Source organism: Carassius carassius, chromosome 34 (assembly GCF_963082965.1).
Source record: "Carassius carassius chromosome 34, fCarCar2.1, whole genome shotgun sequence".
NCBI lineage: Eukaryota > Metazoa > Chordata > Actinopteri > Cypriniformes > Cyprinidae > Carassius > Carassius carassius.
In genome coordinates this window covers 20,029,082-20,048,953 of record NC_081788.1, presented here as the reverse complement: position 1 = coordinate 20,048,953, position 19,872 = coordinate 20,029,082, and the positions used below count along the sequence as shown (strand labels likewise).

The 19,872-nt window shown below is 38.1% G+C and overlaps 1 protein-coding gene across 3 annotated transcripts in view; it reads left to right on the top strand.

Moving 5' to 3' along the window:
- LOC132114679 (nuclear factor 1 C-type-like) overlaps nt 1–19,872 on the top strand; it is a 99,684-nt gene that overhangs the window by 70,486 nt on the left and 9,326 nt on the right. For 2 of the 3 annotated variants that reach the window (XM_059522936.1, XM_059522935.1), the window contains 6 exons: nt 4,382–4,453; nt 5,668–5,742; nt 7,578–7,701; nt 10,422–10,546; nt 14,403–14,513; nt 16,287–16,471. In XM_059522936.1, coding sequence (XP_059378919.1) covers nt 4,382–4,453; nt 5,668–5,742; nt 7,578–7,701; nt 10,422–10,546; nt 14,403–14,513; nt 16,287–16,471 — 692 coding nt within the window. Of the gene's footprint in view, nt 1–4,381; nt 4,454–5,667; nt 5,743–7,577; nt 7,702–10,421; nt 10,547–14,402; nt 14,514–16,286; nt 16,472–18,394; nt 19,357–19,872 lie in introns of those variants that run through there. The other variant, XM_059522937.1, reaches the window with a different exon arrangement.

Sequence of the window (19,872 nt, the reverse complement as noted above, 5' to 3'; positions counted from 1 at the left end):
CTACCACAAAAAAAAAAAAAAATCAAACATTATATTTTTTTTAAGGTTTAATCACACAACATTTCTTCCATGTTTTATATTTAATAGTAAATCCCCTTTGTTTACCAAAAAGTTAAGTTAATAATCAATAATTAAAAGATAAATTAAATTAATGTTTTATGTGTTTAATGTTTATTGTGCATCTCAGAAAATCGTGACTGTGTATTGTGGCAACATCAGTTCCTTCAGAGAGAATCTTCTCAAAAACAGGGCAGAAAGAAGAAATAGGATCAGTCCATCAAAGCTGAGGCATCTGATTTTTTTTAATTAAAATTTAATTTAATTAAATTTTTTGAATGCCAATCTTCACTGAAGACATTAATACTGTTTGCTTGAGTTTGGGTCTAGTTCTGTGGATTTATTTGCGGTTTTGTTGTTAATTTGTGCAATAAAATGTTTGAATAAAATATTAAACAAAAAAATGGTTTTGTAACAAAACAAGTGCACAAAATTAGGCAATTATAAGGATTCTCATAAAAACAGCTGAGCCAAAAGAGCCGGCTTTCTGAAAAGAGCCGAACTTCCCATCACTAGCAGAAACAAACACAGACCAGTACCTTCCGTTACAAAGACATTCACGTTTATAATGGTGGCCAGCACCATTACCACATGTGGAGGGACAAACTCACAGAAAACACTTTACACATGTTCCCTTAAATATACAGAGTCTGAAAGAAACATATTGGCATGATGTTCTACTTAATAAATCTACTTTGATGTTTGTGACGAGTGGGGTGGGGCCGAGGGACATGGGAGCGAGGCCGGGGGAGTGATTGGAGATGAACTACACCTGTTCGTCCCACCGGTCTCGAGGCCCATGGAGGAGATGGAAGGATATAAAACTGGAGCGACGACAGTGAAGGACGAGAGAGGACCAGGCCTGGGCTTTTAGTTGTGTTTTGGGTTTTATTTTATGCGCACCAGTCGTCCGTGAGGGGCTGGTGCGCTGTTTTGTGTTTATTTTGTTATTAAAATGTTTTTGATTGTCCGCCGGTTCCCGCCTCCTTCTTCCGGAAGAATATGAAGGTTTTATCGTTACAGTGGTGCCGAAACCCGGGAGAAGGAGGGACGCGCTGCTGAAGATCCCTCGCCGCTGTGGTGAATCCGCGGTGCCATCGAGCTGGCGAGGAGTGTGCCGCCATGGACGCTCGAGGCGGTGGACTGGAGCGAGTTGCCGGGGACGGGCGAGCTCGCTACCGGCCGCCCACGATGTGGAGAGACGGCTGCCGTCCGTGAGGGAGCGGAGGAGTCGGCGCCGTTCGCCAGGTGGCCGGAGCCTGCTGCCTCCGCCGGAACGGGGAGGAGCAGGGAACGGGGGACTCCTGCCGGCTGCCCAAAACCGGAGGAGCCGTCGCCGTCCACCGGGCGGCGGAGGAGTGTCGTGCCGTCCGCCGAGGGCCGTCCAGTGCCACCGCCAGGCACCGCGGAGGAGATCACCCAGCTGGTGGAGGGCCGAGCAGCGGTGCGTCTGGGAACCGTAATTTTTTTTTTTTTTTTTTTTCCTCTCTCCCCTCTCTCGTCTCTGTCGCTCCTCCTTCCATCTCCTTTTCTCTCGCCTCGCCTGTCCTACCCCCAGGTTCCCGCAGGTCCCCGGGAGCGGCCCCCCCGGAGGGAGGGGGGGGGGGGGAGTAGAGCGCAGTCTCGGGAGTACCCCCCGGCCTGCGAGGGGCGATGGGGGTATGTGACGAGTGGGGCGGGGCCGAGGGACATGGGAGCGAGGCCGGGGGAGTGATTGGAGATGAACTACACCTGTTCGTCCCACCGGTCTCGAGGCCCATGGAGGAGATGGAAGGATATAAAACTGGAGCGACGACAGTGAAGGACGAGAGAGGACCAGGCCTGGGCTTTTAGTTGTGTTTTGGGTTTTATTTTATGCGCACCAGTCGTCCGTGAGGGGCTGGTGCGCTGTTTTGTGTTTTTTTGTTATTAAAATGTTTTTGATTGTCCGCCGGTTCCCGCCTCCTTCTTCCGGAAGAATATGAAGGTTTTATCGTTACAATGTTATTAATTCGTTCACATTAAACAGCAAATAACAGCAACAACTCGCCCACGTTTCCCCTGAAACCCCCACGCTCAATTAATACATGGTAGATTCCCACCCTAAGCGGAACCAATAATTCCTGCCATTGTTTCTTACCAGGACTCTAAAAATCACGGGACAAACGCTACACGGGAACAATACACATAGTTTACAGATATTTCATTCACTCTGTGATCAATAATTACAATAAACTCTTGTATCACCAAACAGTCTCGGTGTGTGTTTGTGCGTATTAACGTCCATGTTGAACGTGCGGTCCCTCCGTGACCGTCACAAGACCCAGGAGTCTTATTTTCTCTTGTATAATTAATATTGCACTTTAATTAAGCAAAAACACATTTTATCCGATTACTCGATTAATCGATGGAATTTTTGGTAGAATACTCGATTACTAAAATATTCGATAGCTACAGCCCTAGTATTAACTATTAAAAAATAGATATAAGAAATTGCAATTGTGTTGCCGCTGCTTGTGTGTTTTCATGTGTTTCTTGAGCAGTAGTTTGCGGTCGGCCTCTGAGTCCTGCAGGCCACAAAGAGTGTGAGATTTGTAATGAAGCGTTGCATTCAGACGTGTGCAGCCGGTCGGACTCTCCTCAGCTTTGAACTGGCAGTGGCATGCATCCCATCTGATAGGGAGCTTTCTTATTTATTTATCCAGCTTGAGCTTTTTTACTGGCTTTTCTTTGAACGCCTGCCAGAGTCCTTGCGGTAACCCCTCTATTCTTTCATTCCCTATTCAGAAAATCCTCTGCCGCTGCTTGACTCAAATTCGTTTTATGTGTTTATCTGCGTTTTCCCTCACATCCGTGTGGCAAAGAGCTGGAACGCACACAAATGGGAAGGTTTTATGGTTGGATTAGGTTGTTTTAGCATTATTGTTGCTTCAATGAGTTTACACATTGGCAATACAGTCCCTGTGCTCTGCCAGTGAAGAGGGTTCAACAAGATTATGTTCGGCCTTGCCAAACAAGTTGAAAAGAAAGAGAATATTTTGCAGCACTTTGATACGGTGTGTTTCTCATTTACAAGGCTTATGAGCCATTTGGCTGAGCCTCAGCTCGTCAGGGTATCAGAACGCATGGCTGTATCAGTAACCTGTGAGTGATTTGTTTAAAACATACAGAGTGTTCGCTTTCTCTGTTGTTTATACAGAAACATGTTCTTCTGTCAGATTAGCAAAGCTATCGCTGACATGATTAACCACATGCTGACATGTCAGAGGTTTCTGTTCACTGAACATACACTTGTATTTGGGAAAGACTCAGATTCTTGGACTCGACTTTTAAAGGCGATGATACACGACGCGACTATTTTGAGTAATGTTGCTTGGGTACTTTTCCATTGAGAATGGGCAACAAATTTCTGGATACTTTAGATTGGTAGTGGTTCCTTGAGAATTGGGTATAGTCTTAATTTATGCTCTTTAATTTATGTTAAATTCTGTAATTTATGTTATTTTCCTATATCTTTTAATTGGCTGAGAAATCAAATACACTGCTGGAAATGAACCAATAGTAACTTTTATTAAAAGTTAAAGACCCTTTTTCCATTTTTTCTATAGCCAACTGTTAATAAATTCTATGTCAATTAGCATTGCATTATTCAGATGCTTTTTATTACCTGGAGAAGCAATCGTGTGTTTATTGTCTTCATGTTTCATCAGTTGAAATGTTTCTTTTTATTCAGGATAGCTACAGCATATTTTGCTTTGGCAGCAATAGCTGGTTGCCTTTTTCAATATTAGGGATTTCCTGGCATGTCATTAGTTATGACTTCTAGGAGTCAGTTTTGGACTTTCTGCGTGAGGGCGCCCTCTGGCTTCCCATATGAATGAAACACGCTGCATGAGAGTGTTTATGCCTCTGTACTGACTGCATCACTGTCTTTACTGGGTGTTTAGGGAATATTTGCAGTATTTGTCAGGCCAGTCACAACATATCAGCATTTAACTTAAGGTCAACAGCCTTTGCATCCTGTCATGTTATTTAAGAAATATGTGCAATATTATGATTAATATTTTTTTCAATATAAATTAGACCTAGTCTTTCACTATAGCTGTTCATGCTTCACAGAAAACCAAATGTTTAAGATTGCAAAGCATAAAAACTCAAGGTAAATTAATGCAACATTTAAGGTTTAATCCACCATAGTGAAAATTGTGCAAAATCAGAATATTGACGTCAATTCTCCAAGCCCCTTCTTCTATATATATCTGTTAAGAGAATCTGCTGAGTTGAGGACTAATGCCTCTCTCTCTCTCTCTCTCTCTCTCTCTCTGTCTCTCTTTTTCTTTCTCAGAAGCTGAACAGAGCAGTAGTCCTCGCACAGGCATTGGTTCAGATCAGGAGGACAGTCGAGCAGCCACCATGGGTAAGAGAGCACATGTACACACATTCACACGACCACGTGTACAGGAATACTTGCAGTACACATGCATGTACTGTGTGCTGCAGCATACAGTGTGGTGCAGTCCTGTAAACGTCCTCTCCTGCACTATACAAACATCCTGTTTATACAACGCTACCTATATGCACGGCTTCAAACCAATACCCACACACTAAACCTCTTTCTCTATCTTTGCCCAGTTCATTTCACACTCCTACCCACGTTCCCCTGTTTCAGCAGAGCTAGTCTGAAATGCCAGCACTTTATTATGCATTATGTGTGAATAAAACTCTAGCTCAGTTTGGGGAAACGCAAGATAGGTGTGATCAGGACATTGGCTTTAGTCACATATTCAGTCTTGCTCATAATGCTGTAGTATTATTATGGGATGGGTGGGATGGCTGAGGTACTTTACTGTGTCCATTGGCAACTGTTTAAAATAGGTTTGTCAATCGCTTTAAAATTTTAGTTTAGTTTCAATATATATATTAATATTACATACTGATTAAATTTATGGTTGTGGTAATGCGATTGTGATATACATTACTGTTGAAAAGTTTGTGGTCAGTAAGATATTTTTATTTGAAAGAAATTAATACTTTCATTAAGAAAAGTGACAGTAAAGAAATTATTGCAAAAGATTTCTGTTTCAAATGAATGCTGTTTTTCTCTACAATCAGCATATTAGAATGATTTCTGAAGGATTGAGAGACACCAAAGACTGGAGTAATGGCTGCTGAAAATACAGCTTTGCCATCACAGGAATGAATTACATTTTAAATTTATATTAAAATATAAAACCGTTATTTCACAATATTACTATTTTTAGTAAAAAATAAATCCAGCCTTGATGTTTTTATGCATATTAAAATTCTGTATTTATTGCACATATCAATATTTTCAACAAAACAAAAAAACACACACAAATGAAGGTGATTCAAAAAAAACTTTAGCTGATGAGTAAAACACTGTATCTGAAAGTTCCTGCTGTTTGTAATTCACTCCAAGCCACGTCTACTGGCTGAACAGCCTGAGCTTATGTAAAACTTCTACATGCATTCATTTAGTATAGATGCTTTCATCCAGAGTGACTTAAAAATGAAAACTAAATTCAATTTATTTGTGAGTGAGATGCCAGTGATATCCTTGTGTTGGAAAGTTCCATCATTTATTCCATGTTTCCTTTATCTGTTTAACAGATGCTCCAGAGTTTCAAGATAGCTTCATAACTTCAGGCGTCTTCAGTGTAACAGAACTGGTGCAAGTATCGAGAAGTGAGATGCTTTTATATTTTATATACTATACAGTACTTTATTAGAATTTCAATTTTGTGTGAACTGTCCCTTTAAAAGCGTCTCTGGGAGACTGATGCATTTTAGTGAATAATTTTGTCTGAGTTTCTAGTCTTTTTTTCTTGTCTTCACATCTCATCTGTCCCTTCCCACCTCCCACAAAGTCCACATAGCAGGCACAAGCGTCAGTTTCACAGCCGTTTTATGTCAGGTTTGACAGTTCCTCATTAGAAGGAAAGGAATCCTGCCAGTCTGTCCAACGTAATTGATTGTGTTTAACTGAAATTATTTTCTTCTTCTTCCCAGTTGCCTTATAAATGAGTCAAATAAGCAAGCCCGCTGTTTATCACTCCTCACACCTGTGTGCAATCACAAAGTTTTACAAGTTACAAACAAACTGTTAGATCGCGAATGGATGCTAAGAGCTTGAGATTAATTAAATGTCTTTATTGTGCATTATGCAATTTCATCAGCATTAACCAACATGCTCAAACCAGGTATTTTTTTTTGTCCTACACAATATTTGATATAAGTGTTCATATACTGTAGGTCACAGTCATACAGTACGTGCTGGAACAATAAGCCCATTGTTCCTACTTTGTATTTACATACAACACATTCAGGCATAACTGAACGCACACAAAATACAGCCTGTCCATTAAGCCCGAGCAATCACTGTGCAGCTGAACACACATTCACATTCACACACAGAGTAATGCAACGATATTAAGAAAGAGGTCAGCTCAGGTAAAAGCAGACATGCAGTGGCACAGATTCATAAGCTTCACGTGGGCTTAAACATTAATGTGTGAGATTACACCCTCATAATGCAAGTCGTGCTGCAAAACACTAGTTTACAGTACACTAGATAACAATCACTTTTCTGTGATAGTCTATTGTAGACTAGATAACAATCACCATTGTTAACCATGTGAGTAAAGAGACAAAGTCACAGCTCAACACCAAATATTCTTTTATGTGAAGGTGCTAAGGGATTTATAAGGATGTGAACTACAGTTTTTATTGTTCCATACAAGCAGTAATGAGTCATGGCCTTGGTACAGTGGAGGTATCAAAAGCTAGTTCTCTGCCATCGTATTTTGATATTTATTATGGTACTGAATGATTACTATTTTCCTTTACCACAATATTTACATGATACTTCAGGCTATTTTAAAGAATATTATAATAATACAAGTTCAATAACATGGCATTATATTGATACCATATCCAAAAAAAAACAGTGATACCAAAGTAATTTTTAGTCATTGTTGAGATAGATACATTACCATATAAAGGTTTGGGGTCAGTAAGATTAATTTATTTTAAAGAAATTTATACTTTTATTCAGCGAGGATGCATTAATATGATCAGAATTGACAGCAAAGAGATTTATAGATTTAGAATAAATGCTGTTCTTGTATAAAAATATCAAACAGTGGGACTGTTTTCAAGATTAATAATAAGACGAGTTTCTTGAGCGCCAAATCAGCAAATTAGAATGATTTCTGAAAGATCATAAAGTGATACTGAAGTCTGGAGTAATTATGCTGAAAATGCAGCTTTGCCATCACAGGGATAAACTGCATCTTAAAATACATTAAAATAGAAAAAAATTCAAATGTAAAAATATTTCACAATATTGTTTTTACTTTGGTTTTGATCAAAACAAATGCAGCCTTGGTGAGCAAAATTATCAACTCCAAACTTTTGAATGCTAGTGCACGTTATATATATAAAATAGTTCTACAGCAGTTTTTTGTTAACTGTTTTATGCTTATCATAACATGTGTGTGTCTGTGTGTGTGCGCGCGCAGCACCGGTGGTGACGGGTACGGGGCCGAACTTTTCTCTCGGAGAGCTGCAGGGTCATCTTGCTTATGATCTGAACCCTTCAGGGGTGGGAATGAGGAGGACCCTTCCCAGCACCTCCTCTAGTGGGTAAGTACACACGTCTCCACCATCTGCCTGCAGCAGGTTCACCTCCTCTTGTCAAAGGCACTGTGTCCTTCAGCTACTTTTGACTGGTGTTTTTTGACCTGTATTTGTGCATGGGTCAAAGTTGTTAAGATGTCCGCATCAAAAGAAATTTACAAAAGTGATTTTGTGTCCATAGAAAGCACATTAAATGTAACTAAAATGTCTACTTTTAAGGTTTCAAATAAGTTTTTGGAGAATAAAATGTCAGAATTTGGTTGAAATAATGTTACATTGTAATTCAGTGTAACACAATATTTATGCAAAAATTCAAACAACATGCTTATTCTGACCTGTACATATTAAAATATTTATGCAAAAATTCAAACAACATGCTTATTCTGACGTGTACATATTAAAATATCTAAAAGAATAATGGAGCATACTAAATTTTATTGTGTTTTAAATTAGTAAAAAATTCTTACTGACAAATGGGCAAAACCTAGGATAGTGGCAAATGTTAAAAATGTAAAATTACAACTCATTAGTATTTGGGGTGAAAGTAATTAGTCTTTTAATATGTCATAAATTGATTTTTGTTGTAAATATGCCTGATAAGATTGTTACACTGAATGACATTTTACTGGGTGTCTTCTGTAAATTTGGGGAAAATGTGTGATATTTATTTTTTGCTCAGAAAAACAAAAACAAAATTGCACTTAAATAAAACAGAAAACTTTTTGAAATTTTTTTTGAGGGGGGGGGGCTACAACAGTTTAAAGCAGTATTATACTTTTTTTTATGCTTAAACACTTTTTCGTCTTTGACCCGCATGCATACGTACAGTAAAGAATAAAAAAAGACACATAAATTAAGCCACATCTGGTTATTACAATGCAAAATTAAAACAAGGAATCCATCCATGTCCAGCTTTGATAAGTCATGAACATCCTCTGATTCAGTCCAGTGGTTCAGTCTGATGTTAACTAAGGAGTGAACCATATACTTTACCAAATTGTCCACAGTTGTTGTAAAATTTTTCTTTTCAGTGTCTGGTTTATGATGTCCTTAAGTAATGACCTTTGATCTTTTTCAAAAGGCACTGTGATTTTTATTTATAAGATCTATAGAATACTTTTATTCAGGTATCATATATGTATTTAATGTAGTTTACTTTCCGTAACTGAAAATATATCTGTCCACTGTATTAAGTCCATTTGCTCACTGAGCATTTAAGTAGGAGTTTCCATTCAACTTAAAGACTGAAGTAAATGTGGCAAGCATGTAGGATTGTAACATAATTTACATAAATATTGTCACAGGAGCCAACGACAGACACAGTGGGCGTGGCGTCAGGCCTCAGAGAGGCTTTTATTAACAGAAAATAAAACGGGATAAACGTGGCCAAAGGGGGAGAGTGTCCAAAATAAACAGGGGATCTGGTGTCCTTGTCGTGCTGCAGGGTTCGTATGGGTCGGGCAGTGTTCATGGAGGAAGGGTCCAGGTAAGGGGCGGAGTCCGGCAGCCGCACACGCTCCCATCTTCGGTCCGGGGCATGAGGGGCGGCGGCTTCCTCAATCGGTCGCATCACTCTCTTTGGCCGTGGCGCTGGCAGGGGACGGATGGCCCGGCATCCTGGCCGGTCGGCCGTGTAAACGGGTGCAGTTCTCGTCCGTATCGCGGGTCCAGCAGCTCACGTCTCTGGTGGCGCAGGAATCCCTCAACACACCCTTCCTGGACCCACGAGAACACCAGTGGCGTACAAACATCTTCAACAGTGTAGCTGCTGTTGGTTCTGGTCTTGAGGTAACTGGGTTGGATGCCACTACAGCTTTTGTTGAAGCAGACGTGAAAGTTAAATCAAAGTTACCCAGCCAATACATATATATATATATATATATCAGAGGGTTAACTTTGATTTAACTTTCACGTCTGCTTCAACAAAAGCTGTAGTGGCATCCAACCCAGTTACCTCAAGACCAGAACCAACAGCAGCTACACTGTTGAAGATGTTTGTACGCCAGCTGTTGTTTTTGAGTTTGGTGGTTCTTTGTGTTGCCATGAATGCAACAGCCTGCAGCAGTTGCTGATTTGTTTAAACCAGAATTTGTTTGGCCTATTTATCCGAACCAGGCTGAAACTGTGGAGCATGTGAGATTTCAGGGTGGTTAGACAAGGCTTTGAGAGTTTTAAATGTACCTGTCAGCATCTCTCCATGATAAATGTTGGCTGTTAACTATTTCTATATTGGCTGAATTAGACAGAGGGAGCCCGAGGCATTTTGAGCTCAATACACCAGTACAGCTCGGTGACAGTAACATTTGTCATGTGTGTGTCACGGCAAAAACCACCCCAGGCAATGCACAAAGCTGAATAAAAACATTGCAAAACTAAATCCTTACATGCACCTGGGAAAGATGGGTGAGTGTAAAAGAACACGGCCCCTCACTCTGGTCTGCTGAGGGCAGTTTATTTGATTTATCTGCTTTTGTGGTTAGCCAAAGCCTCAGCCCTGATTAATGCATTTATTTTCTATTAAACGCACTGCAAAGCTAAAACAAAAGGTGAATTTTCGTAGCTAAGTGCCTGTAAAAGCAGGTCCAAAGGAACATCCATAAGACACGTCCAGACAGTTTAGGAGAGCATTTGTTCATCTGTGTGAGAAATAAGATTTGACTAAATGCTTTGCTCTGTTATTAATTTTTTCCTTCTCTTTCTCCTTTTTTGTTTTTTTACTCACACAGAAGTAAGAGACACAAGTCTGGATCCATGGAGGATGATATAGACACCAGCCCAGGGGGCGAGTACTACACCTCTCCCAACTCCCCTGCCAGCAGTTCACGCAACTGGCCAGAGGAGATGGAAGGAGGTGAGCCTTGTGTTTGATCTTACAATACAACATTTTAACATAGAAATACAGAGTTGCAAATGGAAATAAAAAGTTTCATTTGCTTTGCTTTCATTAAAGGTTCATTCCATGAACTTATTGGGCAATAACTATAGAACTGGGCCATGAACTTATTACAGGGACAAACCCTCTGGAGCAACCTGGATTAAAGCACAATGGTGACTTATATTGATTGTACCAGCAACCTTCCAGTTTCCTTGATCCTTCAATACACCAACCATAATGACATTCTTCTTGTGCCATGAGGGCTTGAAGGGCTACTCATCTAGTCAAACTATGCTCTAAAAAGTGTATTAGGAATGGAGTCATTTTTAAGTGATCTAACTCTAACAAGTGATCTAACAAATTACTTTGTTCTGTGTAACTTAATAAAGTAAGGTTGGTTCTGAAATATTAATATTTAATAATATTTTCATTATGCTATTTGTATACATTTCATTGTAATATAATATTCTATAAAAAAAATTTTCATTTAATATTCATATTCCATTTGATTTCAACTTTGTTTAATTAACGATTTGTATAGTTTAAAAATGTTTAATAGTTTTATAGATGATAGATTCAAGATTTTCAGTGGTTTTAAGTTATTATATTAGTAGTTTTAAGTATTTAATAGTTACTGCCTTGACAGATTACCATAAAAACATAATAACATAGAAATGCAAATAATTTGTAGTAGAATCTTCTTCCTGCTGTCAGTATGTGTACAGATGGAACTGAAATGACATGCAGTGTATAGTGTGAGAACTAATCGATTTGTCGACTAGTGGGTGCCTACTGTGCATGGAGTTCATTTCTGTAGCACTTTCAGATTGTGAATAACAAACATATCAGGTTTTCAGCTGCAGTAGAGGAAGTCTAAAATCACAAGCTTAGACTGAACTTGGATTTAAATTTCCTTAGCATATTGCCAAGTCCTAATTAATTCATGAACTCTCATTTTTTGTGAAAGTTTGCAGAAAGCTGCACTGCATAGTGCACTCTACACTGTACTGTTCTGTACCTCGGAGCAGTATTTGCTGTTTTTTATACTGACAGATGGTTATAGTACGGTCTTTGACCTTTCAGTTGTCTACTCCTCTGCAAATATAATTTTTCCATCATCTTCAGATCTTCATGAAGCATTTCTTAGTAAATGAATTACAACTAGAATAATTGGGTTGGCTGGTTTACTGCTGTGCTCATCATGCAAATTTGTGGTTCTGTTTTGAGGCATTTCTATTTATGTAGTGATATGGAAGAAATACATTGGGAATAACACAAATGTGACAGTGCATATCAGAATCACCTGTGATGCTAAAGCATAACTAATGAATGAAAAAGGTATGAAGAATCACTGCCATTGAAGCTATGAATAGCTGAGGGGTTTTGACAGCCATCAACCCACCATAAAGATCTTAAAAAATCGTTTTAGACAGGTATTTTTATGCTGAAGCAGCTCTTCTAAGTTCAGCTCAAGTAGGGCAAGCAGTAGATATAGAAACCATACTGTAATCCACCTCTCTTGTATAAGGGGAAGTTTCTATGAGCAATCTATGTAGGGAAAGTTCCGTTTGTGGGAGCAAATATAGGATGTGTGGTTCGTAGGTGCAAATGCAGTGTTGATGTTAGTTCATTGTTTGTACTGAAACATTTTTGATTTTGAGTGATCTTGCATGGTGTGCTTTTAATAATATGTCAAATTAGAGTTCAATGGAATGCTTTGGTCTAAAACCTAGTCAACTGTCTATGGAGAGAGCAGTTTAGGGTAACATACTGTAGACTCCTGATAAGAAGGTTGTTTATCTGAATTATTTTGCCTTATAGGATAGCTTGTTTTGACCGGATTCTAACACTTGTATCCTTTCTGGAGAATGTAATCCCATAATGCATTGTTACAAGCTCTGAACACAAATAAATCCAAGAGACTTCTTTCAAAATATTACAAAATCTTACCCAAATTTTCAAACGGTTGTGTAATTATAGTTATGTGTGATATATGATTATTACACAACCATTCAAAAGTTTGAGGTTGGTAAGATTTTTTTATGTTTTTGAAAGATGTCTCTAATACTCTCTAAGGCTATAGTTATTGAATCAAAAATACAGTAAATATTGGGAAATATTTTTACCATTTAAAATGACTTTATGAATATACTTTATTTATTTTATATTTTATATAATATTATAATTTATTTTTGTAAAGGTAAAGCTGAATTTTCAGCACATTCTGTTAGTCAAATGTTATTGTATATATAAAATATATAACATTATTTTTCAATGTTGAAAGATGCATAAACAGTTTATTGTAACTGAAATTATTTTACCCATTGATTAATTTACCTGTTATTTTTGTTTATTAAGAGTATTGTGCCATTAGCTTAGCAACATGCTAACGAACATGAGGTTTTAAGATTCAGTTTTGTGTAGGAAGTAGGCCTAGGAGGCAAGGCTGCTTGTTTTGAAAGAGAGCTAAAATGCGTTAAATTAAAAAAAAAAAATTACATGCATTTTAAATTAATTTGCTTGCAGTAAGTCATAAAGTTTAATATTTATTCATGAGCAAACATATTTCAAGTTTGTTGCTCCAGATCAGCGTTAATACCTTATTGTGAGATTAGAAAGGTGCTGAGTTGCTGTTTCACACCTTGCATAACATCTGACTTCTGTCACACCCTTGTGAATATACATTAACCCTCCAGCCAAAATTGTTGCTTAAGATCTCAGGAGACCTTGCTTCACCCCTCCCCATTGATCCATAACCAGCTTGAATCTGAAATCCATCCCTGTGTATGAAGTATCAGCACTGGTCTCATATCAGCCTCTAGGACAAATGCCATCTCTACACTCACAGTTGAACCCCCTGCAATGGACCGACCCTGCCCAATTAGCTTCCTGTCTTGACATTCCAAATGAGTTTCTCTTTAACAATCTCCCAGCTAATTGCTCTGGTCTCATGCACCTTTGGTTTAAGGTCTGAAGGATAAAATGCGGAACTGTTTACATTAATGATTCATCATGTCCCTCAAGGAATGTTTCACTCAAAAATGGAAATCCTGTCATCATTTACTCACCCTCATGTCATTTCAAACCTGTTTGACTTTTTCCGTCTGCGGAACATAAAAGAAACTTTGAAGAACGTGGGAACCCATTGACTTTTAATGTTCGGGAAGAAATATACAAATCTGCTTTTGTGTTCCACAGAAGAAAATACGTTTTAAAAAATAAGAACCAGTTTGACGTGCGTGACATGAGGGTGAGTAAATGATGCCAGAATTTTCATTTCTGGGGGAACTCTCTCTTTAAATGGCACCCTAAAGCTGCAAACAATATGAAAGAATGTAGAAGATCTCCACATATCCTCCTTTAAAAACAAGGCTGTTTCTGGAAACTTATTAGGAAAAGCTTCCATATCGGGAAGGTTCTAAATAGATCACTCTGACATCCATATGGAGACTGTATCTTTGCTTTGACCTTTAATAACCGATGCAGATCATCAGCTACAGACATATTTTCCCATAATCCCATTGGTCTGGCTGCAAAGAAAGAGCACTTTCTGCATTGCACTGCAGCACTGTTAAAACTCCAGTTCTCTCGTCACACTGCACCTCCTTGTGGTCAGTTGTGGTAACTAGAAGCATTTGCTGTGACCTGACAGAAGCATCGAGAGTGACCAAGCATTGCTCATCAATTAGCTGACTAAGCTTTCCTTTAGATTTAGAAAAGTTTGTCCTTGTATAGAACGATGGAACTGAATTTGCAGTATTTCATATAAGCGAAGCACACGCTCTCCTCTCTCTCCTCCATCTCTGTCTACTCTTCTCTCTTTCTCACACAGGAATCTCCCCTACAGTTAAGAAGACAGAGATGGATAGTCCATCTCCTCAGGAGAGCTCTCCACGTCTCAGCTTCACACAGCACCACAGACCAGTCATTGCAGTGCACAGCGGTGAGGGGACAACACACACGTGCATATATCTGTCTGTTCTGTCATCACATGCCTGCACACACAAACACAGCAAATGACTAGCTGGGAGAACAAATATACAATTTCTACTGTTGTGTTTAGTTATCTAAACGGTCTCTTCTAATATCAACATACAGTATCATGTACAACCTACTTATATAAGGCTCTGTTAAAAATCAACATGATTTGCGATTCTCATAGTATTTTGAAACTTTAAATTTGAAGTTTTTTGGATGAAATGAACAAGAAAAAATGTAGGGGCTTTATTTTAGCCATCAGGAAATGTTTAGATGGTGAAAAGTGGGAATAACATACCAGAATGGAGCCACTTTTCGTCTAAAAATAAGTGGTCTAAATAGTTATTTGGCTATTGGGTAACACTTTCTTAAGGGATGACAGCAGAAAAAGAAAGTTGTTTCAGTTATTACACTTTGATGAAAAATTAAGTCAAAGTCAAACCATTTTTTCCTTGGGAAAACATGAATTTTTTATGTTGAGACCAAGATTGTGCATTAAAGTAAGTAGTGACAGATTTCTTCTGTGTTGTGAAGTACATTTGCATGAAACAGATTATTGAAAAAGAAAAAACACTTGGTTTTATATATCGGTGGTTGATTGGCTGGAGGCAGATCTGAATGCATGTGAATGTAAGAAAGGTTCTGGTGAAACATATGAAACATGCACAGATAAATGATTCACAGTTTAATTGGGCTGAGACGAGAGTACTGTCAGGTCATTTCTTATAGTAGTACAGTGACCCGTCGTCTCTAGAGCATCACAGCTAGCTGAGTTATGCTCTAACAATTAGTCTGAATGGATGAATTGGTGGAGCGTGTCAGCCATATGCTGCCTGCACCGTAACATCAAGCTGATATTACCTCTGCTGGGCTTTGTCAAATGTGTTACAGCATACAAAGTGTTCTGTAGAGAGTTATGATTGTTAAATATGACAGGGAGGTGCCATCTCAACAAAGGGCTCTTTAATTATGATGTTGGTTATACACTGTGTGGCTTAATCAGATCTGTAACTAAAATGCAAGGGGGTGAGCGTTATCGTTTTTGTTTATATACAGGTACACTAATGTTTAAATGTTTTGGGATTTGTAAGATTTTTTTTTATGTTTTTGAAAGAAGTCTGTGAAGAAGTATGCTCACCAATTTATTTTTGTAATTACTCCAGGCTTTAGTGTCACATGATTCTTCAGAAATCATTCTAATATGCTGATTTGGTTCAAAGTTGAAAATATTAACGTAATAATAGTATTATTTCAGTTTTTCAGGGTTCTTTAATAAATAGAAGCTCGAAAGAACAGCATTTATTTGAAAATGAAATATTTTGTAACATTATAAATTTATTTACTGTCACTTTTGATAATTTAATGCATCCTTGCTGAAAAAAAAAAAAATCTCACTGATCACAAACTTTTGAACAGTACTGTTCTTTGATGATGTTATTTAAAAATACATGCCAAATATTGTTTGTTTCAAAGCTGAAGTCCACAGGTATTGATTTTGACAGGAATTATTAACAGAATAATTACAATTCTGTCATTCTTTACTCACCCTATTGTCCTTTCAACTTGTAGGACTTATTTATTCTGTCGAAAATAAAATGAGATATGTTAATAAATGTTCATGCTGCTCTTTTACATACAATAATCAGGAACTGAAAAGTACTAAAAAGTAGTAAATGCATCAATTGTGAGTCAGCAGATACTTCCAGTAAATAAGGCATTATATCATTATGTCTTTCAGGTCTCTCTCGGAGTCCACATCCCTCCTCGTCTCTGCACTTCCCTGGCGCTCCTATTCTCCCCCAGACTGCCTCCACCTACTTCCAGCACACGGCCATCCGGTACCCCCCACACCTCAGCTCTCAAGACCCGCTCAAGGATCTTGTCTCTCTGGCCTGTGACCCGTCCAATCAACAACCCAGCCCAGTAAGATCATCCCATTGAGCAAGCTGATACATTTTATATAGACTTCAGCTTTCATTCACACTCTAACAATCATATATGAGGGTACGTGAAAACATATCCAAAATTACCCTATCGTCAGCATCACTTGTTTAGCTCAACCAATCAGCAGCCATAATTCTGGTAGGACCCCATATGGTCCCTTACATGAGCCAAGCACAGCTCGGAGCCTGCCATGTAAATTCATATTCAACACTGGATTTGTTAGTATGCCAAATTAAAAAGGAGTTGAATTTGTAAGTAAAGGGGTCATATTTTCCATGACAGTCACAAACTGTGTCGAATAAAACAGCAAGTCTGATTGTCCTGACTTAGTGGATGCTGCTCATTTGATATGCAACGGGAGCATTTATTAAATGGACAGTTCACCCAAAAATAAATATTGTGTCAGAGTGGAAGTCAGTGGTAACCAAAGCTGTCTGGTTACCAACATTTTTCATTAAACATCTTCTTTTGTGTTAATCAGAAGAAAGTAAGTCATACCACTTTGGAACGACATGAGTATGATTAAATAATGACAATTTTTATTTTGAGTGAACTATCCCTTTAAACTCAGAGCAAAAAAAAAAAAAGAATCATTTAATTCTTCAGGCCAAGTAAATGTAAAACAGCAAAATTTTGGTAGAAAAAAAAATAACATCAGTGGACTTTAAAGAGACATTTAAATAATAATAAATCCATGTTACAACCCCTTTAAATTAAACCAGAAGGGATTAATTAGGAGATTGACTGCTTGCTTCCTGCATCTGCATTATGTATTTGTGTGTGCAAGTGAGAGAGAGTGAGACAGAGTGGAAAAGAGACAGATAAACATGCCATCATGTGCCCTACTGGATCGTAGCCCATGTAATCTGAGCCGAAAAGAGCTGACCGCTGTCTTGTAGAAGCACACAGCCTCAACACGGTCAGATTTCACCCTTTCAGTTAAAGCAATCTGCAGTCTAAATACAAGCATCGATAAGCCCTTTTTCCGTCACAACTGCTCAAAGACAACAGATGAAAACCTATTTGGCTGAGTATATAGGTGTGTTCAACTTGAAGCAGCGCTGTGTAGACTGATCATTGTATGACATCAAAGTATCATGACCGCTATAGAGAGCAGACGCTCCTTATGCTTTCGAATCATTCTCGTGGTACTTTGATGTCATACACTGATCGGTCTGTGCAGTGCTGCTTCAGGCAACCTTTTAACTTATCAGGGGCATGGCTACAAGCTGAGTGGGGTTTGGTCTGTACCCATTCAAAAACACTGCTTGTTTGAAGTTTTAGTGATGTTTAACTGAGAATGCTTATCTCAACTTAAAGTTAATCTTAAAAAAACACTAATGAGCTGATCAAATTTATACAGTGAATGAAATGCCAGTTTACATAAAATGAACTGATAAAATGTTAACCTTGCCAAATGTAAAAATATAAATATGCCTAAATTCTCTTGTGGCATTTAAAATTTTAGTTTTTAGTGTTTCATTTTTTATTTATTTAGACAAACAGCTGGAATTGGCCACCGCTTATTGGTTTTTGGTCAATTATTGGTTATTGGTACATGAAAATAAAGATTGAATTATCAGGTAAAATGTGTATATATATATAGCACTTTAAAAATGATACAATCGATAAGTTATGACAACATATGTTTTTCCATTACTTAAACTCAAATTAAAAATTTATTGAAAATAATTTAACCAATTTATCTCCATTTTTACACAAGTTACCCAAGATGCAGAATTTTTTAACTTAGTTTTATATAATTTAAGTTGAAATAACATGTAAGTTTTTAAGGTAGTGTCATATATTTAAAATAGCTAAAACACTTTATTTGAGTGTTATTTCTTCTCATTATGACATCATGTTCCGGATGTCATCTGAGTAACATCACTGACTCAACAGGGTGATCAGCTCTGGGAAGATTCTGCTTGTTCTGACTGTAGACCAAGAATAAGCACTGGCTGGATGGCTTCATTCTGACAGTGATTTGCAGAACTACACAAAGTGTGAACGGCTTCTCACTTTATCCTCAGGGGTGCCTGTAGGAGAGTCATATGCCATTTCCGCGTCAGGCAGAGAGAGTGAGAGAACAGGAAATACAGCCAAGAAGGAGGAGATCTCTGTGTCTAGGAGTGTTGCTGATGTTGGCACAAATATGGGGGAAGAGATAGAGACACACATTTATGAATCTTGCCCTGTGTCAGCCGTGCCCCGCCGATTCTGCAGACTCATTGAAATTCCCCCTACTGCAGTCTGACCGTAGCCAAGCAGTCACAAAGAACAGCCGCACCGGCCCACAATGCCGCTGACTCACTCACCAGCTATTGTTGTGCAGGGCAGTGAGTGTGCAGTTTTACTCCGACAGAATGCAAACAAGAACCAAACCCTCTGAGAGACAAAGAGAACATGATGGAGGGTTTTATGGATTTGTGGCCAGGGTAGAACGATAGAGCGATGCATAATGGTCCGTTCGCTAGAACAGTGTGCACAACGTTACTCTGTTTCTCCCACATAACTGCTGATGGCAGGGGGAGGTGGAGATATGTGACTGGACTTTAAATTTTCATCAGATACCAAGTGATTTCTTCCACTTTAAAAAATTGATTAGCTAAAGAAATTAAGTACTTCAGACAAATACAGCTTGTTTGGAAAAAATCTGCTCCTTCGACAATCCACAGCAGCTCTTAAATGTTACATGCAAATTTAGACATCACAATATTATCCTTTTTAGTATGAAAAATGAATAATTATTTTGAGATTTCCTAAAGACTTCATTATTATTATTATTAAAGTATATGTATGCCAGTTTTCAACACACTTTGTATTGTTACAATGTCAGTAGTGTAAATGAATAATGTGTATTCTTTCTCCATGTTACACACACCCATCACCGCTTACAGACAGTTGGATTGAACCCAATGTATTATGGGTGTTGAAATTTCCTACCCTTTTTGCCAATGGGAATTCCACAGCCCTTTTATTTATTTATTTATTTTTCTAGTAATTTAACAACTTTTTTCTCTCTTGCAAATATCAACAGAGATAGTTATGTACTGTTTTTAATTGTCTCTATAACTATTGGCTTAACAGGATTTATTTTCTGTAATGTAGGATCTAATTTTGAAATAATTCCTTCAAACAACAGAGTATAGCAATGGCAATGCCAAGGTCATGCATGAACTGATGAATACGTTCTATATGTTGAATGCAATGTAAGTAACTTAGGATATGAGCATCTGCCATTTATTACATAAAAGTAACATGAATTAATTTTTACAGTTAACTGTGCCCTCATTGTCATGCAAAATGTCATTTTTAAAAAGTTTGAAATCTTTGTGGCGTTATATTGCACTTTTCCAATTAAGTTGGAAATTCCAATT